Here is a 24,297-nt window from a genome sequence, read left to right as displayed (position 1 = left end):
GCCCAGGGCCCCCAGCCTGTCCCATGAGGCAGCAGGGCAGTATAGACATGGCAGGATGGAGGAAGGGCCCTGGGGCTTCCCAGGCAGCAAAGTGTGGAAAGGTGAGAGCTGGGGAGGACCCAGTGCAGAAGCGGATTCCTCTGCACCCTCTCTGGGCTGAGAAGCCTCAATCTGCAGACCCTGCCTTCAGACCTTTACACAGAAAGGAGGAGGGGCCCCCCACCCCTCACCCCACACCCCCCACCCCCCAAGGGGGATCGGCAGGTGAGCATCTGCCTTCACTCAGGGTGTGACCCCGGGGTCCCAGGATCAGGATGGAGTCCCGCATCGGGCTCCCCTCTCCTTCTGCCTTTGTCTCTGCCTCTCTGTGTGTCTCATGAATAAATAAGTAAAATCTTAAAAAAAAAGAAAAAAAAAAAAGAAAAGACAGAAAGCAAAGGTAGAGAGCATTGCTCCCCTGTGTTTGCTGCTTCCTAATTGCTTCCACCCAGAGGCCATGTCCTGGGGCCATCCTGGGGCAGTGGATCCTGCTACCCTGTCGCAGGCCACGCTTCTCCTGCCTATCCCAGACAGCCTGCACTGACCTGTGCTCCGTCCTTCAGGCTTGCTCCAGGTGAGCTGGTGAAGGATGTCTGGCTAGGGCAACATGTTCCTTCTAGGTAACGTGGTTGCAGGTGACAATGAAATGTGGTGGTGGGACAGACGTCGGTGCTCTGGGATGGACTTGGGGTGGGGGGTGTCTGGAGTATGGAGCTTTGTTCACCCCACCTGAGGGACATCGGCGACTCTCACGACAGGTCTCGCCCTGGCTACTTTTTAATCTGACCAGGTCCCATTAGGTTTTAAGGGATGTAGTTGTGCTTGTACAACCCTCCGCATAGGCAGGTCTTCGTAACTATGTGTTATCGTAAGGGGGTTCCATCCCTTTTGATCTAATTCTGCAAGCTAAGCTCCCTGAGAGTAAGAGGGCTTGCCCTTCATTAGATCACTGGCCATCCCTGGCATAGCATACCCCGCTTTCCGATTCGGACTGAAGTCTCTTCTGCATGCACAAGGCAGACTTATTGTCAGATCTAATAAATAAGTCACAGCTGTCTGTTAGTGTCCCAGGGAGCCTGAGGGTATTATGCTGAGTGAAGTAAGCCAGTCGGAGAAGGACAAACAGTGTATGTTCTCATTCATTTGGGGAATATAAATAATAGTGAAAGGGAATATAAGGGAAGGGAGAAGAAATGGGTGGGGAATATCAGAAAGGGAGACAGAACATGAAGACTCCTAACTCTGGGAAACGAACTAGGGGTGGTGGAAGGGGAGGAGGGTGGGGGGTGGGGGTGAATGGGTGACGGGCACTGAGGGGGGCACTTGACGGGATGAGCATTGGGTGTTATTATGTATGTTGGTAAATTGAACACCAATAAAAAATAAATTTATTATAAAAAAAATTAAGTCACAGCTCGGAGCTACAGGACCCAAAAGTAAAATGCAGTGTCTAGCATCACTAGAGATAAATAAATTACCTGTAATCTGGAAAGCAGGTCGTCTTGATCCTCCATTCTGCTCTAGTGACTTTAGCGATTGATTTTGCTAAAGTCAGATGAAGCAGAAGGATATTCAGGTTCACGGCTTCAAGTGAAACGGAAGTGCTTGAGCCAAGAGATGAGATAACGAAACCCTTTGTGAAAGGAGATGAACAGAGGAACCGTGACTCCTGATTCCCCAAGGGTGTAGGCTGAGTCCTTCATGAGGGTCCTTCCTGCTTCTTGCCTTCAGAATGTGAGAGAGACACTATTGTGTCTGTTCCATAAACACTACTTTTTCATTTAGGGCAATTTAAGTGGGTTTGCAAACCATCTTTGATTTGCTTTGAAAGTGACCTGCCCCACAAAGACTCCATGGGGCCTGGAGTACTACTGTGAGGGCCAGTCCTTAAGGTTGAGAAGACGAAGACCTCACTGAAGTGAAATATTATTGTAAAAGGACGAAGGCCACCATCAACCCATAGCATTTTAGAACCGTGTTGTCCGACAGAATGGGGGTGGGGGGCAGGAGAAGTAGAATGCAGGGCACCCATGTAAATTTAAAAGTTGGTATTAGCTACATTTAAAAAGTAAAAGAGGGGCACCTGAGAGGCTCAGTGGCTGAGCATCTGGCTTCGGCTCAGGGCGTGACCCCAGGGTCCTGGGATCGGGTCCCACGTCGGGCTCCCTGCATGGAGCTTGCTTCTCCCTCTGCCTGTGTCTCTGCCCCTCTCTCTGTGTCTCTCATGAATAAATAAAATCTTTAAAAGAAAAGTAAGAGGCAGCCCCGATGGTGCAGTGGTTTAGTGCTGCCTGCAGCCTGGGGTGTGATCCTGGAGACCCAGGATCGAGTCCCATGTCGGGCTTCCTGCATGGAGCCTGCTTCTCCCTCTACCTGTGTCTCTGCCTCTCTCTCTGAATAAATAAATAAAAAATCTTAAAAAAAAAGAAAAGAAAAGTAAAAGGGATCAGGTAAAGTTATCCTAACATATTCAATTTAATATAGGATATAAAATATGATTTTAATATGCAGTCATTAAATATAAAAAATATGCAGTCAATATAGCAAATGTAAGTAGGGTGTTTTCCATTGCTTTCCCTGTTTGGTCCTAAGTCTTTGACATCTGGTGTGTATTTGACACAGCACATCTCAATTCCAACCAGCCACATCTCAAGCACTTTGCAGCCACATGTGGTCAGCGGTTACTAGATTGGACAGTGCAGGTTGGAAATGTCACCAACCAGGATTTCAAAGGGGAGGGCAAGTACATGCGGATGGGAAGAGAAGCAGGTAGGAAAGACCTCACTGAAATGATGGCAGAGAAAGGGAGGCATCTTCCACAGTTCTGAGTCCTAAGCCATGTGTGTCCTAAAGGGGGTGTGGCTGAGGGCGGGAGTGCAGGACAGGGAGGGTGGTGCTCCGTGGGCTGCACCTGTAGCACATCCTCCTGGTCTCTTCTTTCACCAGAGCTGCTCCTGCCCTCCGCTGTGAAGGAGAAATATGACTGGAAATCACGAGGGAATGGGGCTTGCAGATGGGAGTTTCTCTGGGTAAATGTCTTAATCTCCAGCAAATGCAGAAGGTGGGAGATAGGAGCAGGTAGGAAAGCCAGGGAGAAGGACTGGAAAAGAGGGAGTGTGCTAAATATCTAGCACCAATCTCAGAAAATAGGCTGAGGAGATGGGATGACAGGAGGACTGTAGGTTAAGGACACAAAACACAAAGCCAGAGGGTTCCCCTAAGCGGTAGGACGGGATGAGAGCCGGCGTCTGGCTGTATGTGGAGTCTACGGAAGAGCTCAGACACTCACAGTGGTTGGGAACTTTTTTTTTAAAAACAGGACAACTCACCTTTTTAGAAAAGATTAATTTATTTTACAGGGGCAGAGAGGGCGGGGGATGGGGCAAGAGAGAGAGACAAGCAGGGAATGGGGGGCCCAACACAGAGCTGGGTTCTAGGACCCTGAGACCATGACTCGGTCCAAGAGCTGAAACCAAGAGTCGGATGTTTGACCACCTAAGCCACCCAGCACCCCTGGGTTGGAACTTCTGCTGCTCATCTGTTCTAGGAAATGCCAGGTTCTCTCAACAAAAGGCATAAGGCTATGTAGAAACATACCCCTGGGGTCAGCCACTTGGTCGCCGGCGTGTGCGAACGCTTACCAACAGCAGGGGTTAGACAATAGGACAACAGCACCTCACCAAGGATGCGCCGAGCGTGGGAGCCTAGACTGCAGCTGTCGCAGGCCTGAGGCAGAGCAGAGCACCGTAGTGGAGGAACCTGGATCCCTCAAGTAATTCTCCATCCACTCCGAGGCGGGTAAAAGAGAATTGTAACTGAACACTAACTGGCTATATTTTTCTGAATGAAAATTCTGAATGTAGGGACACTTGGGTGGCTCAGTGGGTCAAGCATCTGCCTTGGGCTCAGACCATGATCTCAGGGTCCTGGGATTGCTCAGCGGGGCTCTGCTTCTCTCTCTGCTCCTCTCCTTCCACTGCTCATGAGCACACGAGCAAGAACTCTCTCTCTCTCTCAAGTAAACAAATAAAATCTAAAAAAAGTCTGAATGTAGGCAGTTCTAGGGCTGGTTCTGCAGCTGAATGACATCATCATGGACTTGAGCTCGTTTGATTCCTCTTCTTCACCTGCACAGTCGGTTTGACTTTTTGTCCTTTGGCTTGTTGCCTCATGAGCTCAAGATGGCTGCTATATTCCAGCATTGCATCTTAATTCAAAAGTAGGAAGCAGAAGGTAAAAAGTTTTCTTCTCAAGATTCCCCTTTAACCTAAGTATTGAGAAGCTTCCCAGGAAGTATCCGTTTATCTCTCACCAGCCAGAAATGGGTCACATGGCTGTGGGTCATTTCTAGAAAGGTTGGGAAAGCAATGTTTGCAGCCTCTGGGGAGGGAAATGGCTTTGGATTGCTAACTCTAGTGAATGCCTCAGGTCCCAAGAGAAGGCATCATGCTGTAGAAGGAGGAACTAGGAGCCACAGCCTGTATGTGACCTGCCCTTGTCACTTAGTCTCTCTGAACCTACAACCTTCTCGCCACGGTGAAGAATTGGATTCATTAGATGGTCTCTTTCTGCTACAACACTTCTGATTTTATTAAAACTCGAGGGTGTAGAATGAGCTGTCTAGGTAGGGGTAATGTAATTAATTTAATGAAAGCCATTTGGTAAAGAACAGCTGGGCTCTTCTCCTTCCTGTGGTCGGGGACATTTGTCAGCTGGATAGACTCTCCTGCCTGCAGGTTTTGATGTAAGTTTAATGACACCAACACCTTGATGTCCTTGGTCTCTGAATGTCTCTGTTCCCAGTAAGAGTGTCAGACCTTGTGTGTGTGCTAAGCCAGAGGGACCTCTCTTGGCTGTAGCTGACCTCAGCCTGCCCAAGCCGGGTCAGCGGAGGAGAGATTGCCTCCCCCTCCACTCCCACCCCCCACAGGCCCTTGAACATCTTCCCCTCCTACCTGGCATTCGTCACTCTCTCGAGTTTGGGTTTACCCAACTCTGGCCCAGGTGTGGGTTTTGTCTATGTCCTTTCCAAAGCCCTTCACATCCCCACAGTTGCAAGTAACCAGGTCCACCGGGGGAAGAGAGATACAAAGGGGCGTTATGTGGTCACAGGGGATCCGATGGAACCAGGTGCAGGCACCTACGAGGGATGGGGACAGGGAGAAACCCCACCAGCACGTGGGCACGTCCCATCTCCTGCTTTCCTCCCCTCTCTCTGTAGTTAGAAATACGGATTGAACTGGGCGCCTCACAGTTCCCAAGTAGGCTCATCCTTAGTTCAAGCACCAGCAAGATCAACAGGCATCTCTGCATCTTAAATTAAATTCCCAGGAGGGAGAATATGATGGCTCAGCTTGGGTCAGGTGTGCACCCTGGTCTAGCCACTACGGCAGCAGTAGGGGGTTGCTCAGGGAAGAGAGTCATCACAGCACAAACCTGCACACGGGAGTTTCTCCTGTAAGAGAGGCACATATGCCTTACAGAAGGGAGATCGTGCCCTGGCCAAGTACTCCAAGGGCTGGTGTTTTGTCGTTGATTTTCATTTTTAATGAGGAAGTGGACCTAGGGACCCTGGGGTCCCAGGATCGAGTCCCACACTGGGCTCCCTGCATGGAGCCTGCTTCTCCCTCTGCCTGTGTCTCTGCCTCTCTCTGTCTCTCATGAATAAATAAATAAAATCTTTTTAAAAAAAGGAAAAAAGAAATCTACAGTACAGACACCAGAACTGACCCAGGTGGTTCTGGAATCACTTCCCTGACTACCAATCTCTATAGATTCTCCACTCTCCTTCCTTCCAACTCCAGCCCCTCAAAACCCTGGCTTCAGGGACGCAGGGAGAAGCCAACCAGGCTCCAACGAACCAGCCGCTGCCCAAGACAGGGTCAGGTGATGTGTAAATGAATGAGAGATTTTTTTTTTTTAAGATTTTTTTTTATTTATTTATTCATGATAGTCACAGAGAGAGAGAGAGAGGCAGAGACACAGGCAGAGGGAGAAGCAGGCTCCATGCACCGGGAGCCCGATGTGGGATTCGATCCCGGGTCTCCAGGATCGCGCCCTGGGCCAAAGGCAGGCGCCAAACCGCTGCGCCACCCAGGGATCCCAATGAATGAGAGATATTAAATGAATACAGGAATCTGTGTTCCAATAAAACTTTATTTGGCCCGTCCTGATCAAGTTTAATAGATCTTCTTAAAACGTGAGTAGTTATAACAATTCCTCTATAATAACAGTTATATATGAATTCCTGGTTAAGGTCAGCAGCTTATTCCTTTACCAAAAAAAGTAAAGCCGCCCTCTGAGGACAAATGGCATGTGAGGAGTGGTGTATATTTCCTTTTCTTAAAAAAAAAAAAAAAAAGAAAGAAAAAAAGAAATCCAAACACTTCATATTTACATATTTTCCATTTAAAAATTGGTCAGTGTGATTAATTCTGTTTTTAAATATAAGTTTCTAATGTATTGCAGGTTTCAATGTACAACTCCTAGTTAGCGGATAGGTTTCAGGTGCTATTGAGGGTGGGTGAGCACAGCCCAAGGCCAACGCTGGGAGTCCTCTGCTTATGGACTGGCTAGACCTCCCAAAGGTATCCTAGGGGTGCAGGGGGGAGAAGACTACCAGTGGCAGGACTGGCACAGCCTTCCAGAGGTGGACTATGCTCCCATGAGGGCCTGCTGTGGCCATCCACCAGCTTCCCAGGCTCTGGGCGTGAGTATACCTCCCAGGGTGCATGCTCCGAGCTCATCCTGGCCTGAGCCATGAGGGGCATGGCTGCTTTGACGGTGTCTTGGGGTCTCTATGCTGCTGCCTGACCCGTAAAGTCTTTGACCCGTGAGGACCCTGCCTTTCGCATCTTCCTACCTTTCTGGGTTACTTGCCTGCAAGGCCACTTGCTTTCAATGCATTTCTTCAGGGCCTGCTCTTTGCCAGGGCTAAACAGATGATCAAAGTCAAGGTAAGTGTTAACGAAGCATGATGGTCCCGTGTGAAATTTTCTCTCCTAACACATTTGCTCCATGGCAGGCACCTCAGGGCCCTGCTTACTCCAAATGAGTAATTCACGCCTAGAATATTAGTTCCCGAGGTAGGCTGGGAGAGGAGTTCTGCACGTCTGCGGGTGGGCTCTGTGTGTGTGGCTGGGTGTGGGGCTGCAGGCATTACTAGAACTGCTGTCCTCAAACACTGCTGTGTAGGGCATCCCCTGGGGGAACTGGGGCTGAAAGCCTGCATCCGTGCATGTGTCAGGAAAGTGCATAGGGAGTTCTGGGGGAGGTGTGTGCACAGGTCCGGAAGAGGAGTTCTTGTACCCACAGCCCCCCAAACCGGTCTGACCTGAAACAGGGTTTTCAGACCACACGGGGGTGAAGCAAATACAAGGGTGCTGGGGAGGGGAATATTTAAGCACTTGAGGAACCAGAAAATAGATGGTTGGCCTCGAGGGTAAAACTGGCTTCCTATCCCATTTTGGAATACAAGAAACTTTGCTCTGAATAAAAGATGGAACAGCTCAGATGGTAATGGGCAGGGAAGAAACATCTTGGACCAAATTTTCTTGGACTGGAAAGCCACAGTGAGCCCAGCAGAGGAAGACATTTTAGAGCAGACAGACACGGGCCTGTGAGCTGGGGCTACAGGGTTCGCCTGAGGGTAAGTGCATTACTTGGCTCGTCTTGGCCTCACTGTCCTTCTGCTGGGGGGGGGGGGGGCTGTTCAGACCAGATGGTTTCGGCACTGGGTCAGCAAGACCCACCTGCACCCGGCCAGGGGGTAGGGCTGGCAGGCTGCTGTCTAAGACACTGTTCTTCGCGACAGGCTGCCGCTTATAAAACCCAAGGGCCCCCTCTTCTCTGGGAAAGTGATCAACCCCCAAACTAGGCTCCTGTCCAAACCTGCTCCCAGAGGTTAAAGGCTAATTATTAAGGCAGTTGAAGAAATGGAACTTCTTCTCCCTCCTCGGATCCTTCCTGTGTTCTGCTGACCCCAAGGCAGCGAGCAGAGAGGGGTGGAAGGGGTGGTGGAGGTGCCGGGGGTGGGGGCCCTTCCTGCCAGGCCCCGCTTTCCCCGGGGCCTCCCCGGGGCCTCCCCGGCCAAGCTCCCGCCCTCCCTCACCACCTTTCTTTGGAGAAGGCCTCGGTCTGCACCAGGTCGCCGGGGTGCTCGGGGATGCACGCGCCGTTCAGGTCACCCAGCTTGCTGTCGGGCAGGTCCTCCGGCTTGGTGCAGAGCTTCAGGGCGCGGGAGATGAACACGTCCAGGTCGAACTGGGGGCTGGCGCCGTCCTCCGGGGCCGCGCGGCTGGGCGGGGAGGCGGCGGGGCGGCGCTCGGGGCTGCCGGGGGCCGGGCTGGCAGGCTCGGGGCCGCCCCGCGTGCTCTGCACCCACTGCGCGATCTCCAGGAAGAGGCTGGCCGGCTCGTCCTCGCGCGGCCCGGGGTCCGCGGCCACCCTGGCGCTGGGGGGCGGCCCGGCCGCCTGCTTCCAGTGCGACAGGTCCAGGATGAGCTTGGGCTCCGAGTAGTGGTGTGGCTTGCTGTCGCGCCACAGCAGCTTGTCCAGGTAGGAGGGCGAGCCCACCTTGTAGTCGCAGGAGCGCCCGCAGTCGGCCTCGAAGGCGCGCTCCATGGACGAGGGCGAGCGCTCCAGGAAGCGCTCCGAGCTGCCCTGCGAGTCCTTGCGCGGGTCCACCTGCACGTCCTCCGCCAGCGCCGCCGAGCCCGAGCCCGCGCGGGGGTCGCGCTGCACCTCGCTGGCGTCCTGGCCGCGGTCCGGCCTCCACTCCAGGTCGGATGACAGGCTCACGGGGTACCTAGGGCAGAGGGGTGATTGGAGCCCCTCACTGGACCCCCGGGTGAGCTGGCCTCCCGGGCGGGCACGCCCCTGGTCCCTGCCTGCCCCCTCAGACTGCCTTTCCATTCCTTCCCAGTGCTCAGGTCCTGGGACCCCTGCTTCCCAAGGGGGTTGGGTAATGGGGTATTTTTTTTTGGCTTAACCCTTGTAGTTATGCTGTAGTCATTCAACGCCCTACAGCTACTGCTTCAACACCGTCCTGTGTGCCAGACACTGACACTCCAGACACAGCAGCGAACAGAACAATAAATCCCCTGTCCTCATGGAACCTCCTTTCAAGGGGATCCACCTGTGCAGTGCTCCTCAAACTCTGACATGCACACACATCGCCCACCACCCTTGTTAAATTGAGGCTCTTGATCCAGGGACTCCAAGAGGGGGCCTGAGAGTCTGTGGTTCTAACAAGGTCCCAGGTGAGGCTGATGCTGCTGGTCCAGGGACCACACTTTAAGCAGCAGGGCCCTAATAAGTGCCTCTCAGCCCTGGCTCAGACTAGAATCCTCCCACACCCTCAATTTGGATTTGTAGGTCTAGACTGAGGTTTTTTATCAGCGTGGTTTGAATACACCCCAGGTGATGCAAAGATAGAGCCAGGGCTCAGAACTCTTGCCCTAGTGGACCTGGTGGGATGCCCCCAGCACCCTGCATCAGTGCAGTGCAGGTGGGGTCTGCGGAAAGATTACAGACACCCTCAGGAGAGGCCAAAGATCCTTGGAACTCTGCCTCCTGTCAGCTGCCCTGCAGCCACAGAGAGCAGTCAGTTACCCAAGAGCAAATGAAGGGCAGGCCAGGTGTGCAGGCTGCAGCTCGAGCTGGGCCCCCTCCTCCAGGTGCAGGGTGTTCTCTGCAGAACCATGTGGAGGGAGGCAGGGAGCAAAGGGGAGGGGGAAGCCAGCAGCCAGCTGCTCATGGTATAGGGTGCCTAGTGCTCACACAGGAAAACTAACACACCAAGGACGGGCAGGTTCGGCTGTGAGAGGGCAGGCACACAGCAGCAGTCTACACCATGTGGTTTGTGAGGCACAGCAAAGGGCCAAGACTGCCCGCCCTCTCTCCAAGTGACATCAGGAGGGCAGGAATCACCCCCCAGAGGTGAAAACTGCCTCATACCATGAGGGTCTTTGAGATCACAGAAACTTCTAGGAGGAAGAACCTGTGAAGACCCTTAATCCTTGGCTGCTACACACCAGGGGCCAAATGCTGGTTCTCTGAGGTCCTCATAGAGACTCTGTGGAGTTAGTCTATCACGCTGCCTTACAGATGAGGACACTGCTGTTCAAAGGCTAAGCCATTTGCACAAAGCAGGAGGGCCTGTAGGGAGGAGCCTGCCATTGACTGCCCATCTCCTGCATGCAGGTGTGATGGGAAAGTCAGGAACAGAGCTGTGTCAGGTTGAGAATTGGTCAGAGTTGGTCAGCAGTGGCCAAAGAACCCCTGTGATAGTTTTCTTGGCACCAACCCTGCATCACAGTCATGAGAAGCGTGGCATGGGCCTCTCTGGGCCAGTGCTCTGTGTCCTCAAATGCTATGGAGTAGAGGAGGCCGGGCTGCAGGGACCACAGTCTAAGGCGGGAAAAGCATGGGGGTGGCAGAAGAAAGAGTCTTCATTAATCTCTATCTGCTGGCAACTCTTGATGAAACAATCGACAGCTACAAACCAACAAACCTCTCCAAAAATAGCAACGTTGCCCTGGCCCTCCCTCAGTGCCTCCTTCATCTGAAACCCATCATCTGTCAAATGACTGAAAAGGAGAACTTGCTCATCTGTCACTTACATAACTAGCTGTCACCTTCTCACAACAGTGGAGCTCCCACATAGGGCCCCTCCAAGTCCTGGCTGTTAAGCCCCTGACTTCTATTTCTAAACTGAGCAGCTCTTGGCTCTCCCTCCCAGGATTAGCAGATGGTGACACCCAAATGTTTCGTTGCCTGATTGCAACGTCAGAGCAGGAAGAGACCTGAGAAACCAACATGCCTACAGAGATTGTTAAAAAATGTGTGTTCTATCCAATCCTGAGTCACTAGTAGTGACTTCCGGGCACACAGTGTTGGGAAGGATTGGAGGCCAAGCCCCGTGTGGCAGGCAAGGGTCCTGTGACTGCTCCACAGTGTCTGACATAGACACAGATCAAGGAGGCCCCACCCAAGGCAGGCATCAGCTGTGTGGCAAGACACCAGTGTCTCCCCTCTCTGCGTTGTGGCTTCGTTGTGTGTCACTGGGCAGTAATAATAATGGCACCCCCTTAATGGCACTCTTGGGAGGTGCCAACGATGTGGACCATGCAGAAGTGTTGTGCACTAATCAATGTCGCATTGTCTCCTTGCTGTGCACTGGCGCAGTCTGCTTCTCTAGGGCAGAGTCCCAGTCTGCTAGAAGTGAGTTCCAGTGATGGGAACTCCTTAAGTGTTGCTGAACATTGTATTGAGCCCTGGCTCTAGTACACTCAGGCAGGGAGAAGAGGAGTGGTGTCTGTGTTACACAAAGGAAGGCCCCGGACCCACACATGCTCATTTGCCAGGAGTACCTGGGGGCAGGAGAGAAAGGCAGTAAACTAATGAGGGAAAGCATCCCATAGGCTTTAGGGCTTGGGAGGCAGAGGGAAAGGTCAGGGAGGACCAAAGGCAAGACAGACATGGAAGGATGAGAATGTGGATTCTAGACTCCAGGGCTGGAGGCCCCTGGAACTGTACCTGTCCCAGTTGGAGAGCTGGCTCTGGTTGGCGGCCATCAGCAGGATGTCATCGATCTCGTCTTCAATGCGGAAGGGGTGCTGCGAGGTGGGCTCATCCTCAGGGCACGAGTATGGGCTCATGTAGGGGTGCTGCAGCCCCATCTCTGCTGTTAGGCGATCCATGGGGTTGAAGGTCAGGATCTTCTCTAGAAAGTCTATGGCTGCGGGGAGCAAAACAAGACATGAAGGTCATTCATTGCCCTGCCTTGCAGAGAATGAGTCCTCAGCATGGTGACATTTTTTTGTACTTTCCCGTTTGTAAAAAGGTTTTTGGCCATCTTCCTCCCTGGTGATCCTCACCACCATCCAGGGATGAATTCAGAGCAGATACTGCTTTTTTGTCTTCCTGAATGGATAAGCAGAGACCCAGAAAATGTCTCTAGGAGAGAGCATGGGACACACCTCACAGGTGGCTCCACTCATGTGGTCGGGGGACACCGAGGTTCCCTATCCTCACTCCCATTTGTGGCGGATTGTGGGACACTGTGGGACACTGAGAAGCCTTGTTTGGTGGCTGGTTGCCAAGCAGCATGAAAGTATATCAAGATTTGGGCAGCACGTCAGGTGATGTGGGTGCACACTGGCCACACCTCATCTCTGCATGCAGGACGGTGTCCTTCCTCCCAAGCAGGGGCGGGGGCAGGGACGGCTGTCTGCTTATGGGCTCTGCCCTGGGTCATCTCAGGGCAGCTCTGGACTGGAGGTTTATATTACCTCTCAGTGCTGGAGGCTCCATTTAAATCATGGCTTGGCTCATGCTGTTACCGGCCACATGGCAAGGGAGGAATGCCACAGAGCTCAGGAGCCTCAGCCAGCACCACGACCCTGCCCCTGACACCGGCCCCGGGTCTCTCTGCAGGAAAATCCATCAGTGATTCAGGTAAGTGATGGATTCAGAAGGTCACTGGCCTCCCAGGAGGACGTGGTAAGGCTCCATATGCCTAGACCGAAAGATCAAGAAGGGGGCAGTGACTCGGACCACTGCCGAGAGCCCTGGGCTCAGAGGCTGCCTCTGGGCCAGGGCTGCACACCTGCAGGAGCCCCACAGATCACCGGGCTGGGGAGAGCTGGGCTCTCGGGTGCGCGGCCCCGCTCTGGTGCTGCTGGGCTCCGGGCTGGCCCCTCCACCTTCCCCGCCAGCCTCGCTCCGCTCACTGCGTTCCCCCAAGGCAGCATGTTCTCTCTTCCCTGTGACTGTGCAAGCTCCTCCGCTGGCACCCCGGCCTGCACCTCCTAGCCTCCCCTGTGGTTCAGTGAGGCTGTGTGACTGGGGCCCGTGGGTGGGGTGGGCATGATGTGTGCACTGCACCCCCAGGCCGGACACATAAAAACCTCCTGCAGGAGTCTCTTCGCGGTCTCCCCCTGGCTTCAGCTGGACATTGGTACCAGGGGACAGCAGTGTGTTGAGGTTGGCAGATACTGGGCCCTGGGGCGCCCAGGCTCCCCCGGTCTGTGCGGACTTGCCAAAATGTGCATGCTGCGAGCAGGGTCCCCCTGAAGGTTCCACAGGGAGAACCACAGCACGAGCTTTGTTCTTCCTCAGTGTGGAGACCAGCTGCCACTGCCATCCCCCACCTCCCCTTTTCTGGGCCCTGCCTCCCCACGTGTTCTGAAGGCACGCTGAACTCCAAACGGGACTTCCCAGAGCCCTCGGGGTTCTGGAAGGATTCTCAGAGGCATCTCTGGAGATTGGGAGGCAGGGGGCCGGGCCCTAGGGCCCCCAATCCTGCGTCACCCAGAGAAATCCTATTGCTCATTTCCAGTTTTCCTCATCGATTTGTCACTTGTGATACATTTACTTCTCAGAGTAAATGGAGTTTGGAACTCACACTTGGACCTGATGGTCCCGGGGCCCATCTCCATTCTCCTGCCATCCTCCTGCTGGGGGACCACAGCGTCATCCAGGCTGCCCTTCGAGCTCTGGGGGCTACAGCCAGAGACACACCCGGCCTTGAAGGTACAGCAAGGGAGGGGCCTCAGGCCAGCAGCTGGTGCCCCTGATAGGGGCTTGGCGCCCTTTCCCCCACCTGTACTTTATTCTGGTGACCCCTCATTTTCCTAAAGCCAGGGGTGACCTTTTGTCAAGGCCAACTTTCCAAGGCCAGAGGCAGGCGAGAGAATTTTGGTTGGGGGTGAGTTTTGGCTCAATTGGGAGGCGGAGCAAGCCTGGTGCTAGTGAACCCCTGTCCAGCTATCGGGTGGAGCCCAAACTCATAGGCTCTCAGCCCTTCTCGCCTCTGCAGCCTCACTTCCTGCCACGAGGTCTGTGACTGGTCTGGCTGACCCAGGCCCTCACCCTATGCCCCCAGCCAGCTGCTCTGTCCCTCTCAGTGTGCGTGATTCCCTTCCTCTCCCCAAATACCCAGAGCTCTCACTGGCCCCTTAGGACGTGTTCCTTAGACTTTTTCCCACCTCTGGCAGGTGTTCCCTGTCTTCCCAGCGAGAGCACCACTCGTGTCTCTAACTTCCAGCCCTAGCACTGTGGTGGCTTCATACATGTTGGCGGATGCTGCGGACAACGGTGAGGAGCTGAGACAAAGCCTAGCACTCTGAGCCTTGAGTCACCAAGGGGCTGCTGCATGTGTGTGCTGTTGCCTGGGGGAGGGGACATGGGTGACACATCTCTGATCCAGAATTTCTGAGAGGCAGATGCACCTCTCATCTCGTGGAGGGATTTCTACAGGGCCCTAGGACTCAAGTGTAGTAGGGCTGAGTCTTAGTTTGTGGTGAAGGAAATGATCCCTCCTTTCCTTTAATGAAGAGAAAACTGAGGCTGTTATGACTGAGTGGGGATCATGGCCAAGGACATTGTTAAAGACACTCCTAGTCTCTCTTGGTTTCCTGATGGTTCCATTCATAACAGTGGACACGAAGTGGCATGGAGTAAACACCCACTTCACAGTTTCCACTGCAGCGAACTGGGGCGGTGGACCAAGTTCTGGCCCACAGAACCTGAGTGGAGGTGAGGTGTACAATTGTGCTTCATGCCCTTAAGGACAAAAGGACCTGCCCTCCTTCTCCCCCTTCCTCCAGGAGTAAGGGGTGATACCCTAAGAGGGCAGGCCCTGGATTGTCTGCTTTGTGATTATTATATAAGAGAGAAATAAACTTTTTTTTTTAAATAAGAAATAAATCATATTTAAGCCATTGAGAATTTGGGTCCCTATTACAATTGGCTGAAACTGTAGCCTACCTAATATAGGTAGGGGTCTCCTAAGGAAGCCTCTGGCAGGCATGAGGCACAGTGATAATGTTGACATTCTTCAAAAAGATTTTATTCATTTATTTGAGAGAGGGACATAAAGAATAAGAGCAGGGGTGGGGCAAGCAGGCTCCCTGCTGAGCTCTGGGCTCGATCCAGGACCCTGAGATCATGACCTGAGCCCAAGGCAAACACCTCACAGACTGAGCCCCCAGGCACCCCAATGTTAACATCTAAGATGATGGAGCCCAGGGTTTACACATTCTACTTTACTGACCTGTAACGCTGACCCCGTGTAACGTGGATTGCTGTGCCCATTTTACAGTTAAGGGAACTGAGATGAGAGGTTAGAAACCTTACTCAAGGCCCAACAGCTACTCCCGATGGACCAGGGAATTGAGTCTGGGTCTCAAGATCATAAAACTCGTGTTCTCTGCAACCACATCATCAAGAGGAGCATGGAGAGAAAGATGAAGGAGGAGAGGGAGGAAGGCAAGGGAAAGACAACAAGGAAAAGGAAGCAAAGATGGGGAGTCTATGGAGGGCCACCAGTGGCTGCCTTGAGGGCTGCCTGAAGGCTCAACCCAGGGCCCAGGAACACTGTGTCTGGACGTAGCCAGGCAGATCCCGCCGCACTGGAGTGGCCCTGGCCTCATGTGTTTGATCTGCGTCCTTCAGGAAGGGGACCACCCGCCCAGAGCCCCAGGTGAGACCAGAGCGCAGCCTCCTGGGTGCTGGCCGGGCTGTCAGGTGGAGGTACCTTCACTGTTCACTTCGGGGAGCAGCTTGCGCAGCGGCCGCTTCACTTCCCAGGTGCTGCTGATGAAGGACGGCATCACCCTGAGCAGCTCGTCTTTGTCCTCCTCCCGGATCACAGGGATGGTCTCTAGGATCAGCTGCATCTGCTCCAGCTCGTGAGCCCCTGCGGAGCCAAACACCAGCCAGGTAAGTGTGTGGCCCAAGCGCTGGGGCGGCGGGCAGCCCGGGAGGGGCAGCGCAGGGGTGGGCACACTGAGCCCCGGGCCGGGGACCTGGGTTCTGCTCTTCACTCTGCCACTGACTTGCTGTGCGAGTGTAGGCAGGGCGCTGGCCAACTCTGGGGCTTGGTGGGTCGAATGTCTCTGCCTCTGCGATGCTCGAGTCTGACACACATGGAGTTAGCCAGACCACGGGGACAGGGACACCTGGGCGCAAGGCTTCCCCGCCTGCCTTCCCACACTCGTCCCTGTGTGTCCTCTAGTAGGTCGGGAAAGGAAGTGATTTTGAGGCCAGGGCTGAGCCTCACCTGCTGTTTCCAATCAGGAGGACCCTAATGAGGAGGCGGACAGTCAGAAATAACAAACTGGCTTTGGAATGCATCTCGTGCTCCTTCGGGCAGAGGGAGGAAGACAGGCTGTGCCAGGTGTGGGGGAGAAGAGTTTGGGGCAGGACGGAGTCAGGCATTCATTCAGTCCTCGCTCCCTCATTCCTTCGCCAAGTAATGACTTACTGAGCACCTTCTGCATGCCAGGCATCGGGCTGGGTGCTCGTCTGTAAGTAGCTCAGTCCATGAGTCTCAGGAAGGCAACTCCCCTTTGCCACCCGAACACTGAGGCTGGACCAGTGCTGCAGCACGGCGGTGTGCTTGGGCCTCTCCTTGCTGTCCTCCCACCTTCAGGCTCTTCTTTCTCCCACTGCTTCCACTTCCCTCTGTGCTTGAGTAGCCTTCCCACTTATTTCTCCCAGTTTAAACCCTTAACCAAGACTTTGTATCTTTGAGAAGTCCCCAGATTCATCTGGCTGCTCAGGGTGCCCTGCCCTTACCACGGATTCCTATGGGATTCCGGCCTGCCCTCAGTGGTGCTCTTCTGTGTCCCCCGTGATTTCGGGTGTAGCACTGAGCATATGTGAATGCTGGGATTCTGCCCCAGGAATGCCTGCAGCTCAGGCCCCATCATGAGGAGGCCTCCCCCATGGGGACTCATGGAGGGTCGATTCGGGGACCGTGGGAGCCCCTTGTCAGGTCCCTTCTCCAGACAAACACTCCAGACTGACTGCTCACAGTGGCAGGGAGAGAGGACGACGGGGCTGAGAATGGAGGATGGATGGTCCAGCAGTCCATCTCAGGTGTTTGAATATGTCATTACTTGATTCTGAAAGTTCTGCCCTCAAGAGGTTAAGGTGCCTCCAAGTAGGTGCATAAAGCCATAAAGGTCATTTTAAAGAGAAAGGATAGGATGTTTGGTGATTGGCATGGGTTTGGTTTGTTCGATTGGTTGGTTGCTGCAGTGAGCTCCCTCCCTTCTTACAGAATGATGGCAGAGGAGAAGGAAGATGGCACGGTTAGGGACTCACCAGCAAAGAGCATTCTGCCCGTGAGCATCTCGGCCAGGATGCAGCCGGCGGCCCACATGTCGATGGCTTTGGTGTAGTTGTTAGGGGACAGGAGCAGGCGGGGTGAGCGGTACCACTTAGTTACCAGCCCTTCCGACAGATAACCCTGGAAGACAAAACCCCAGGTTCCGGTGGTCAGCCACGTGCAGATACCCTTTCTCCCAGGTGACTTCTTATTTCTCTCCACCCAGAGATAGCTCCCCGTCCTTCCCTGAGGCTCAGGGATTCTCCTCTGTGGTAGGGAGGCCAGATACCAACATTCTGGGAGGAAGACTGTCTCACCCCAACTGGATGTAACCATGCACAACAAATGTGCCCTCACCTAGTCAGAGGCTGGATACAGAGGAGCCAAACTCAAGTGCATTACCACCATCAACAGAGTAGTGATGAGAACCTGGGCTTTCACTGACCGAGGGGTCAGTCTCAGCAACAGCTGTACATGTGAAATCGAGCCAGTTGCTTTGGTGCTGAGGACTCGATTTAATGTGACAACTGCCAGAGAAGCCAAGCCCCTGCTAAAAATGGACAAGGCCAGCTTGGTAAGGGGTGCGGGTGAAGGGTATCGCAACAGCCCTGCGCAGCCCAGTGGGTGCAGCGTTGGCTGGCCCAGAGGGCTCAGGGAGCTCCACCTGTCCTGGATTGTGGGGCGATCGGCATCCTAGCTGATTTCAGCCCCTGCTCAGGGATCTATGGCCTGGGGTGGAATCCCGACAAGCTTTGGTGGTGATGGAAGCATTTAGCAGAGAATGGGAAATACAGGCAGGCCAGCTGGTGACTGTTCTCTACATAATCAAGAGCGTGAGTCCAACAGTATAACCTGGGGGGTATCCACTTGGGTTACTTGGAACTGTCTCTCTAGATTGAGAAGGTGGACCTGGTTGGAGGGTCAAGAGGGGACAATTCAGACGGAGGGCATCCAGTGTCAGATTCCAGATATGGTCCTGCACCAGCTGATGTAACTCCCCATCTGGCATCTGAAGTAAACACAGACCAAGGCTTAAGCAGATGACACGTTAAGAAGCCCAAATACCCAGGAGCTTTTGATGCATTGATCCAGAATCCCTTTCTTCGTTCAGCAAGGATTTATTAAGTGTTTCAGACCTTCTGAGAGCCCTGTGGTATGAAAGCAGTTCCCTCTCCTCTGTGGTACGTGTTTCTTCAGAGTAGGGCCTCACACTGGTGGAGGGAAGGGGGAAAGAGGAGGTGACCACAGCCTTTGCATTCCTGGCCTCAATGCTCCAACCCTACGAACTCCTATAGACTCCCTGATTTATTTTCAGGTCAGAGGCTGAGGTTGTCAGAGGAAGACACAAGCAGAGTCACGCAGAGGGAGGCGAGAGGAGGGGAGGTGCTCTGATGGGAGTGAGCTGTCTGTCACTGGATGGCACTTCCTGTCATTAGCCCCTGCCTGCCTGCAGCATCTAGAACTGAAGTGGGGACACAGCGGCCCTCCTTCTCAAACACCTGACTTGAAAGTAAAAGCAAGATATTTGCATGGATGAGGCTGCCCTGGGCCAGGTCACAATGTTGGCTGAGAAAGTTCACCGTAGCTCTTCCTTACTCTGGAGTGAAAGACCAGCACCGGCCGCTTCCCTATGGTCACTTGCCCCTCAAGCCCTTTTGAACACAGAGGACACACTGATGTGTTTCAGAAGCCACTGGGCAGAGGAAAACGTGGGAAGCTGCAGTGTCCCCTGGCAGGCTCCAGAGCCAGAGGAGCCTGGGGAAGTGGGGAGGGGACAGCTGTGGGACGGGGGTGGTGGCAGGGGTCCTGCCCTCAGCCCCAGGCATTCAAGCGGAAGATGCTCCGGGGCTTACAGCATGATCCTGGTGATCTGAGTTCAAGAAAGTTTCAGTGGATCCTGAGAGTCTTCTTTAGCAAATCAAGATCCTTTTGGACACCTCCCTTTTTCCTTTCCTCTTCCAACTCCCAGGTATATAACCTGTCTGTATCCCTTGACTATATTTCCTACCACTAAGTTGAGAATTCTTCTTATTTAAGCTGGAAAGCTAAACTACTTGTCTAAAGAATGCTGAAAATATTTAAGTCAATTTTGCATTTTAAAATCTAGGTTTTTTTTTGGGGGAAGGGCAAGATGGCGGAAGAGTAGGGTCTCCAAATCACCTGTCCCCACCAAATTACCTAAATAACCTTCAAATCATCCTGAAAATCTACGAATTCGGCCTGAGATTTAAAGAGAGAACAGCTGGAATGCTACAGTGAGAAGAGTTTGCGCTTCTATCAAAGTAGGAAGACGGGGAAAAAGAAATAAAGAAACAAAAGGCATCCAAGGGGGAGGGGCCCCGCAAGGAGCCGGGCTAAGGCCTGGGCGCGCCCCCAGGACAGGAGAACACCTTCTAGGAGAAGCAGGAGCTTCACCAATCTTCCCGGGTGGAAAGGCGCTCCCAGGGAGTTGGAGCAGGACCCAGGAGGGCGGGGATGCCCTCGGGCTCCCGGGGACACTAACAGACACCTGCGCCCCGGGAGAGGCGCCGAGCTCCCTAAAGGCTGCAGCGTGCACGGCGGGACCCGGAGCAGCTCGGGGGAGCTCGGGGGCGGCTCCGGGGAGGGGGCTGCGGGGCGGGAGCAGCTCAGAGGGGCTCGGGCAGAGGAAGAGGCTCCGTGCGGAGGGGGCTGCGCGGCCTGGAGCTGAATCCAACAGCGCAGGCTCGAGAGCACAGGGCGCCGGGGACACAGCCCAGGATCCGGCCTCCCTCCGGGACAGGCAGAAGCCGGGAGGGCCCAGGACAGCAAGGACGCTCCTGCCCCGAGCTGAGCAGATCAGCGGCCCGCCCCGGAGCCTCCAGGCCCTGCAGACGGAGAGCTCTGGAGCTACTGCGGGAGCTGACTCCAGGGTCCCGAGCTGGCCGCTGCCCCTGCGGTTGTTCCTCCTGGGGCCTCACGGGGTAAACAGCCCCCACTGAGCCCTGCACCAGGCAGGGGGCAGAGCAGCTCCCCCAAGTGCTAACACCTAAGAATCAGCACAGCAGGCCCCTCCCCCAGAAGACCAGCTAGATGGACAGGGGAAAAACAAATTATTGACCAAGCAGCACTGGAAAGTTCCAGGGGAAGTCAAGGGACTTACAGTATACAGAATCAGAGGATACTCCCCCGTGTTTTTTTTTCTTTTTGCTTCCTGTTTGCTTCCCCCACCCCCTTTTTTCCCTATCTTTTTTTTTTATCTTTTTCTTCCCCTTTTTTCTTCCTTTTGTCTCTTTTCTTTTTCTCTTTTCTTTCCTTCTTTCTCTCCTCTCTCTTTCTCCTTTTCCCAATACAACTTGTTTTTGGCCACTCTGCACCGAGAAAAATACTAGAAGGAAAACCTCACCCCAAAAGAAAGAATCCTCTCTCCCACAGTTACAAAATTTTATTACAATCCAATGTCAGAAAGCCAATTCAGAAGCACTATTATAAAGCTACTGGTGGTTCTAGAAAAAAGCATAAAGGACTCAAGAGACTTCATGTCTGCAGAATTTAGAACTAATCAGGCAGAAATTAAAAATCAATGAAATGAGATGCAATCCAAACTAGAGGTCCTAACGACGAGGGTTAACGAGGTGGAAGAACGAGTGAGTGAAATAGAAGACAAGTTGATGGCAAAGAGAGAAACGGAGGAAAAAAGAGAAAAACAATTAAAAGATCATGAGGATAGATTAAGGGAAATAAACAAAAGCCTGAGGAAGAAAAATCTACATTTAATTGGGGTTCCCAAGGGTGCCGAAAGGGCCAGAGGGCCAGAATCTGTATTTGAACAAATCATAGCTGAAAACTTTCCTAATCTGGGAAGGGAAACAGGCATTCAGATCCAGGAAATAGAGAGATCCTCCCCTAAAATCAATAAAAACCGTTCAACACCTCGACATTTAATAGTTAAATTTGCAAATTCCAAAGATAAAGAGAAGATCCTTAAAGCAGCAAGAGACAAGAAATCCCTGACTTTTATGGGGAGGAGTATTAGGGTAACAGCGGACCTCTCCACAGCGACCTGGCAGGCCAGAAAGGGCTGGCAGGATATATTCAGGGTCCTAAATGAGAAGAACATGCAACCAAGAATACTTTATCCATCAAGGCTCTCATTCAGAATGGAAAGAGATAAAGAGCTTCCAAGACAGGCAGGAACTGAAAGAATATGTGACCTCCAAACAAGCTCTGCAAGAAATTTTAAGGGGGACTCTTAAAATTCCCCTTTAAGAAGAAGTTCAGTGGAACAATCCACAAAAACAAGGACTGAATAGATATCATGATGACACTAAACTCATATCTCTCAATAGTAACTCTGAACGTGAACGGGCTTAATGACCCCATCAAAAGGCACAGGGTTTCAGACTGGATAAAAAAGCAGGACCCATCTATTTGCTGTCTACAAGAGACTCATTTTAGACAGAAGGACACCTACAGCCTGAAAATAAAAGGTTGGAAAACTATTTACCATTCGAATGGTCCTCAAAAGAAAGCAGGGTTAGCCATCCTTATATCAGATAAACTAAAATTTACCCCGAAGACTGTAGTGAGAGATGAAGAGGGACACTATATCATACTTAAAGGATGTATCCAATAAGAGGACTTAACAATCCTCAATATATATGCTCCGAATGTGGGAGCTGCCAAATATATAAATCAATTATTAACCAAAGTGAAGAAATACTTAGATAATAATACACTTATACTTGGTGACTTCAATCTAGCTCTTTCTATACTCGATAGGTCTTCTAAGCACAACATCTCCAAAGAAACAAGAGCTTTAAATGATACACTGGACCAGATGGATTTCACAGATATCTACAGAGCTTTACATCCAAACTCGACTGAATACACATTCTTCTCAAGTGCACATGGAACTTTCTCCAGAATAGACCACATACTGGGTCACAAATCGGGTCTGAACCGATACCAAAAGATTGGGATGGTCCCCTGCATATTCTCAGACCATAATGCCTTGAAATTAGAACTAAATCACAACAAGAAGTTTGGAAGGACCTCAAACACGTGGAGGTTAAGGACCATCCTGCTAAAAGATGAAACGGTCAACCAGGAAATTAAGGAAGAATTAAAAAGATTCATGGAAACTAATGAGAATGAAGATACAACCGTTCAAAATCTTTGGGATACAGCAAAAGCAGTCCTGAGGGGGAAATACATCGCAATACAAGCATCCCTCCAAAAACTGGAAAGAACTCAAATACAAAAGCTAACCTTACACCTAAAGGACTTAGAGAAAAACCAGCAATTTGATCCTACACCCAGCAGAAGAAGAGAGTTAATAAAGATTCGAGCAGAACTCAACGAAATCGAGACCAGAAGAACTGTGGAACAGATCAACAGAACCAGGAGTTGGTTCTTTTTTTTTTTTTCAGGAGTTGGTTCTTTGAAAGAATTAATAAGATAGATAAACCATTAGCCAGCCTTATTAAAAAGAAGAGAGAGAAGACTCAAATTAATAAAATCATGAATGAGAAAGGAGAGATCACTACCAACACCAAGGAAATACAAACTATTTTAAAAACATATTACGAACAGCTATATGCCAATAAATTAGGCAATCTAGAAGAAATGGATGCATTTCTGGAAAGCCACAAACTACCAAAACTGGATCAGGAAGAAATAGAAAACCTGAACAGGCCAATAACCAGGGAGGAAATTGAAGCAGTCATCAAAAACCTCCCAAGACACAAAAGTCCAGGGCCAGATGGCTTCCCAGGGGAATTCTATCAAACGTTTAAAGAAGAAACCATACCTCTTCTACTAAAGCTGTTTGGAAAGATAGAAAGAGATGGAGTACTTCCAAATTCGTTCTATGAGGCCAGCATCACCTTAATTCCAAAACCAGACAAAGACCCCACCAAAAAGGAGAATTACAGACCCATATCCCTGATGAACATGGATGCAAAAATTCTCAACAAAATACTAGCCAATAGGATACAACATTACATTAAGAAGATTATTCACCATGACCAAGTAGGATTTATCCCCGGGACACAAGGCTGGTTGAACACTTGTAAAACAATCAATGTGATTCATCATATCAGCAAGAGAAAAACCAAGAACCATATGATCCTCTCATTAGATGCAGAGAAAGCATTTGACAAAATACAGCATCCATTCCTGATCAAAACTCTTCAGAGTGTAGGGATAGAGGGAACATTCCTCAACATCTTAAAAGCCATCTATGAAAAGCCCACAGCAAATATCATTCTCAATGGGGAAGCACTGGGAGCCTTTCCCCTAAGATCAGGAACAAGACAGGGATGTCCACTCTCACCACTGCTATTCAACAGAGTACTGGAAGTCCTAGCCTCAGCAATCAGACAACAAAAGGACATTAAAGGCATTCAAATAGGCAAAGAAGAAGTCAAACTCTCCTTCTTCACCGATGACATGATACTCTACATAGAAAACCCAAAAGCCTCCATCCCAAGATTGCTAGAACTCATACAGCCATTTGGCAGCGTTGGAGGATACAAAATCAATGCCCAGAAGTCAGTGACATTTCTATACATAACAATGAGACTGAAGAAAGAAAAATTAAGGAGTCAATCCCATTTACAATTGCACCCAAAGGATAAGATACCTAGGAATAAACCTAACTAAAGAGGTAAAGGATCTATACCCTCAAAACTATAGAACACTTCTGAAAGAAATTGAAGAAGACACAAAGAGATGGAAAAATATTCCATGCTCATGGATTGGCAGAATTAATATTGTGAAAATGTCAATGTTACCCAGGGCGATTTACACGTTTAATGCAATCCCTATCAAAATACCATGGACTTTCTTCAGAGAGTTAGAACAAATTATTTTAAGATTTGTGTAGAATCAGAAAAGACCCCGAATAGCCAGGGGAATTTTAAAATGAAAACCATAGCTGGGGGCATCACAATGCCAGATTTCAGGTTGTACTACGAAGCTGTGGTCATCAAGACAGTGTTACTGGCACAAAAACAGACACATAGATCAATGGAACAGAATAGAGAACCCAGAAGTGGACCCTGAACTTTATGGTCAACTAATATTCGATAAAGGAGGAAAGACTATCCACTGGAAGAAAGACAGTCTCTTCAATAAATGGTGCTGGGAAAATTGGACATCCACATGCAGAAGAATGA

General features: G+C 51.5%; 1 protein-coding gene across 5 annotated transcripts in view; it reads right to left on the bottom strand.

Annotated features, from left to right (window-relative positions):
- Window positions 1-6,175: 6,175 nt before the first annotated feature.
- Window positions 6,176-24,297, bottom strand: part of MAPK4 (mitogen-activated protein kinase 4) — a 148,749-nt gene continuing 130,627 nt past the window's right edge. For all 5 annotated transcript variants that reach the window (XM_025429656.3, XM_035719040.2, XM_025429658.3 and 2 more), the window contains 4 exons: window positions 17,155-17,299; window positions 15,581-15,742; window positions 11,578-11,779; window positions 6,176-8,845 (listed from right to left, as the gene is read on the bottom strand). In XM_025429656.3, the coding sequence (XP_025285441.1) occupies window positions 8,146-8,845; window positions 11,578-11,779; window positions 15,581-15,742; window positions 17,155-17,299 (1,209 nt within the window). In that variant the 3' untranslated portion in view covers window positions 6,176-8,145. The remainder of the gene's footprint in view (window positions 8,846-11,577; window positions 11,780-15,580; window positions 15,743-17,154; window positions 17,300-24,297) is intronic.

The sequence above is a fragment of the Canis lupus genome, chromosome 7 (genome assembly GCF_003254725.2).
Source record: "Canis lupus dingo isolate Sandy chromosome 7, ASM325472v2, whole genome shotgun sequence".
NCBI classification, from domain to species: Eukaryota; Metazoa; Chordata; class Mammalia; order Carnivora; family Canidae; genus Canis; species Canis lupus.
Note: the sequence above shows the minus strand (reverse complement) of the source record. Positions and strands in the feature narration are given on the sequence as shown.